This window comes from Pongo abelii, chromosome X (assembly GCF_028885655.2).
Source record: "Pongo abelii isolate AG06213 chromosome X, NHGRI_mPonAbe1-v2.0_pri, whole genome shotgun sequence".
NCBI classification, from domain to species: Eukaryota; Metazoa; Chordata; class Mammalia; order Primates; family Hominidae; genus Pongo; species Pongo abelii.
In genome coordinates, this window is record NC_072008.2 from 109,055,542 (window position 1) to 109,060,009 (window position 4,468).

The 4,468-nt window shown below is 40.6% G+C and overlaps 1 protein-coding gene across 3 annotated transcripts; it reads left to right on the plus strand.

Annotated features, from left to right (window-relative positions):
- The first annotated feature begins 271 nt into the window (after nucleotides 1-271).
- TCEAL7 (transcription elongation factor A like 7) lies at nucleotides 272-2,395 on the plus strand. Of its 3 annotated transcripts, none has more exons than XM_009235102.3 (3): nucleotides 272-377; nucleotides 995-1,113; nucleotides 1,449-2,395. In XM_009235102.3, exon 3 carries the CDS (start codon nucleotides 1,473-1,475, stop codon nucleotides 1,773-1,775), a length of 303 nt encoding a protein of 100 aa, XP_009233377.1. In that variant the 5' UTR covers nucleotides 272-377; nucleotides 995-1,113; nucleotides 1,449-1,472; the 3' UTR covers nucleotides 1,776-2,395. The 3 variants fall into 3 exon arrangements, with proteins under 3 accessions (XP_009233377.1, XP_009233378.1, XP_009233379.1); XM_009235103.3 differs by having other exon boundaries at nucleotides 1,049-1,113; XM_009235104.3 differs by lacking the exon at nucleotides 995-1,113 and having other exon boundaries at nucleotides 274-377.
- Nucleotides 2,396-4,468: the final 2,073 nt, after the last annotated feature.

Below are 4,468 nucleotides of genomic sequence, written 5' to 3' on the forward strand. Positions count from 1 at the left end.
ACCACAAAAAAAGTAACAATGGTTAATAAAACTTTGGGAAAATGCAGCCCCTCCCTGGTAATCGGAGAAAGGCAAATTCTGACCACAGGGAGAAGGGGCCACTTTTGACCTCGGGAATTAGCAAAGACAAAAATGAGTGACAGGGCCTGGTGTGGTGGGGGGTGGGAGGTTGGTAAGCCGGTCCACTTCTGCAGCGCTGCCGGTGGGAGGGGGAAAGTGGGGACCAGAGATGGGGGATGACATAATCCTCACGTGATCAGGAGCTGACGTGAACCGAAGTCCTTATATTCCCGGGCTTCTTTCTCCTCTGGGTACCAGCTCCTTACTGCCCTGCAGACAAGCGTGCCGTGCGTGCTTGTGGCCAAGGGAAGGAAGAGGTAAATTCCTTAAATCCCAGCAGGTTGGAGTGAAGGAACCACTGGACCCCTGAGTCAGTAGTGGGTGAATCTAATGACTGGAATAGGTCCAGGCTTGCTTTCCCAAAACCGCTGCAAAATCGTCGGAGATAATTGTATCTTTTGCAGGGGGGAGCAAGGGGGTAGGTCGAAATCTTTTGAGAGACACCTAGAGATTTAGTGATAGCTTTGAAATAATCGGATTCTCTCACCCTGGCATGCTTTCTTTTTATCCTTCTCCTCGTCTTTCTCCAATTTTGTTAAAAGAAAATTTTAGGCCTGGGGTATGGGTTGGTGTGTGGAGAAAGGCTGAAATCCCGGGATGGAGACAACAGAAATTTAGAGATTATTTGAAAATAGTTCACCTCACTCAATGCCGGCCTGTGGTGGTGGGGTGGGGCGCGGGACGGGGCGAAGGAGGGAGACGCGGGCCTTGCAAGGCCCAGGCCTGAGGGTGAGGAGTGGGGAGTGGAAACGGAAATCCTGAAGGAAAGGATACAAACAGGAAGGAGGGGCCAGGAGGTAGAAATCCGGGGGGCGATGACAGTGATGATGAGAATCCCAGGTTCAAAATAATAACGTCTGTCTTGTCTCTGGAGCTGGTTGATCCACAGATAGCTCCTTCCTCCCCGCCCCTTCCTTTTTGTTTGCAGGTCCCAGGGTCTGTGTTCACAGACATCTGGGGGAAAGAAAAAGAGCAGGAAACTACCCCGCACAGGTCAGTATAAGAGAGGCACTTAGACTGAGATCTCTGAGGATAGGAGTCGGGAAGGGCAAAAGCTAGGCGAAATTTGCGGCTTCGCAGTCCATCTCCTTTTCTGCTCCTCCTCTCCCGCCCATTGGAGAGGCCATTAGCCTTGTCTGCTGGGGAAATGGTGGGTTCCTGAGGTGGGAGGGGAGAAAAGGGGGAGATGAGAGGGTGGAGGGAGCTGCCGCAGACTTATGAGGTCTGGACCTGTGGGGCAGAGATGGGAAAGTGTCTTGCCTCAGAGAGAAACTGACAATCGTGATTCAAAAGTAACGAAGCAATTTGTCTCTACATTTTCTCCCTAGAGTTAAGCAGGAAACAACAACATCATGCAAAAACCCTGCAAAGAGAACGAAGGAAAGCCAAAGTGCCGCGTGCCAAAGAGGGAGGAAGAACGCCCCTATGGAGAATTTGAACGCCAGCAAACAGAAGGGAATTTTAGACAGAGGCTGCTTCAGTCTCTCGAAGAATTTAAAGAGGACATAGACTATAGGCATTTTAAAAATGAAGAAATGACAAGGGAGGGAGATGAGATGGAAAGGTGTTTGGAAGAGATAAGGGGTCTGAGAAAGAAATTTAGAGCTCTGCATTCTAACCATAGGCATTCTCGGGACCGTCCTTATCCCATTTAATTAATTTCTCTGACAATTCAATTATTTTCTGTTATTAATGTTGCCACTGCTTTCTGTTTGTCTGCACTTTCTTGATAAATATTTGCTATCGTTTTACTCCAGTCATTCGATGTTGCTGAGATTTACGTATGACTCTTGTCAACATCTCATCTTTTGACCCAATCTTATTCATTTAATAAGAGGTCTCATTCATTTGCATGGAAAAATGCTCATTGTATATTGCAAAGTGAAAATAACGAGTTGCAAAACAGTGTATACATATATGTGTGTATATATGTACACTTTATTTGTACATTTCTATGTGACATAATGCAAAGGAAAGTGTCTGATTTTATTATACACCAAAGGTTAACAGTGAATCTCTGTGTGATCTTTTTTTTTCTTTTTGCCTATCTGCATCTTCTCACTTGCCAAAAAATGAATATATGTTTATGTGTGTATATTACTTGTGTCACAAAAAACCCTAAAGCAGACACAGTAAAAGAACTTTTCAATCGCCTTTGGAAGGCAATGAAACACTTAATAAACTCTCAATAACAGAAGCGTAAAAATGAAATGTAAACCTCTAATTACCTCTGGATCTCTTAGCCAGAGGAATAAACTGGTAATTATTACAGATACACACGTTTAAGACTCAGTCTTTTCATAGGGAAAATATTTGCCTCACAGGGCTGCTGTGGGGAGGAAATGAGGCAGTAACCAGCTGTGCTCATGGGATCTTCTTCCCCACTGTGCATACAGAACCCCAACCCACTATAGAATACACCAATAACTTCAGAGAGGGCCTGGCATGATTCAATTTGTACTCCGGAACAAGTCCAGTAGGCAGAGGTGGGGGCTTCCCTATCAGTCCTCTGTTATTGAGCCCTGTCTCCTCCCCTGGGTCCTGCTACGCCTGCCCAACACTGCTGCCTCTTCTGCTGGGCCCTGTGCTCTCTGCTGGCCCCACTGCTGCTGATGCACTGCAGTCATTGAGGGCCAAAACCCAACAGAGTTCCCTGGAGTCATCAGTGGGTTGAACTCTGATTCTTGTCATCTAAAGCTTCCTGTGCTTTATAGTGACATTTAACACAGGTGGGACTTCTCTAGGGTTGCTTGGGCCACAATGTCTTTCAGAGCCCTTAGTAAAACAGTCCCATCTGTTTGCAATCACAAGCCCCTTCCTCTCCATAGGAGTCAGATGTGATGAGTCCACTTGGGATTTGGACTAGGGTATAAATTTAAGTCAAAGGCATCATGCTGTATTCAGAGTTGCTGCTCTAAGTCTAAGGAATGAGGCTTTGTCCTCTTGTAATCTCTTCCTGAAGGCTCCTGGCAGGCCTGACTTACTGTGTTCAGAATAGTCTTGGGAGATGTGTAAATTGCACAATGTGATATAGGAAACAAATCTAAAACCAAATCCCTGCTTTTCATTTTTTCTCCCCGGAAACACGCAAAAATGCTTCATAAGACTAAGATGTGTGTGTGGTGTGTGTGTGTGTGTATACATGCACATAAATGTATATGTGCATACACATATGTAAATATATATGTGCATATACATATATAAATATATATGTGCATATACATATATAAATATATATGTGCATATACATATATAAATATATATGTGCATATACATATATAAATATATATGTGCATATACATATATAAATATATATGTGCATATACATATATAAATATATATGTGCATATACATATATAAATATATATGTGCATATACATATATAAATATATATGTGCATATACATATATAAATATATATGCTTTGTAAGACATGTATACTAATACATATATATTAAGCTTAATATATATGCTTTGTAAGACTAATATATAAGCATATATATAGTCTTAATATATACTAGTATATATAATATTTAAATGTCTATATTACATATTTTATATAAGTATATATAATATATAAATGTCTATATTACATATATAAGTATACATAATATATAAATATATTACATATTATATATAAGTATATTACATATTATATATAAGTATATATATTAATATATAGCCTTAATATACATTAGTATATATATTAGTCTTACAAAGCATATATATGTAAATGTATAGAAATGTAAGCATTATTTCTAAACAGGATTTTTTGCATTTTGCATCTCAAAGTAAAGACGACATCGTATTTTTTCATTATACTTCTATTAATCTATTAATCTTATTAACATACAGTGGGTATTTAATAAATGTGTACTTAGTTGGAATTATAGTGCCCAGTTTTACTTCTGATTACATTAAGTTGGCAATAACTCCTCTAGAAACTATGTTTTTAAAAGGAGCCCAGTAAGAAAGGGATTATTCCCCAAATTCACTCTATAAAATTATTCAGATGTTAAATAGCTGGCCCCTCTCAAAAAGTCATCTCTTTACATTATAATCATCTGGAGTCTTTCTAAAATGCAAAATTCTAGCCAGGCATGCTGGTGCACACCTGTAGTCCCAGCTACTGGGGAGGCTGAGGCAGAAGGATCACTTGAGCCCAGGAGTTTGAGGCTGTAGTGTGCAATGATCATGCCTGTGAATAGCCACTGCATTTCAGCCTGGGCAACACAGCAACACCTCATCTCTTAAAAAAAAATGTAAAATTCTAACACATATCTCTCCATATACACACATACACGTGCAAACACACTGAGATAAAATCTCTGTGCATTTGGCCCTGGAAT

Bases quoted from the DNA above. Each gene is read 5' to 3' on its own strand.
- TCEAL7 (XM_009235102.3), top strand. From the start codon at position 1,473: ATGCAAAAACCCTGCAAAGAGAACGAAGGAAAGCCAAAGTGCCGCGTG.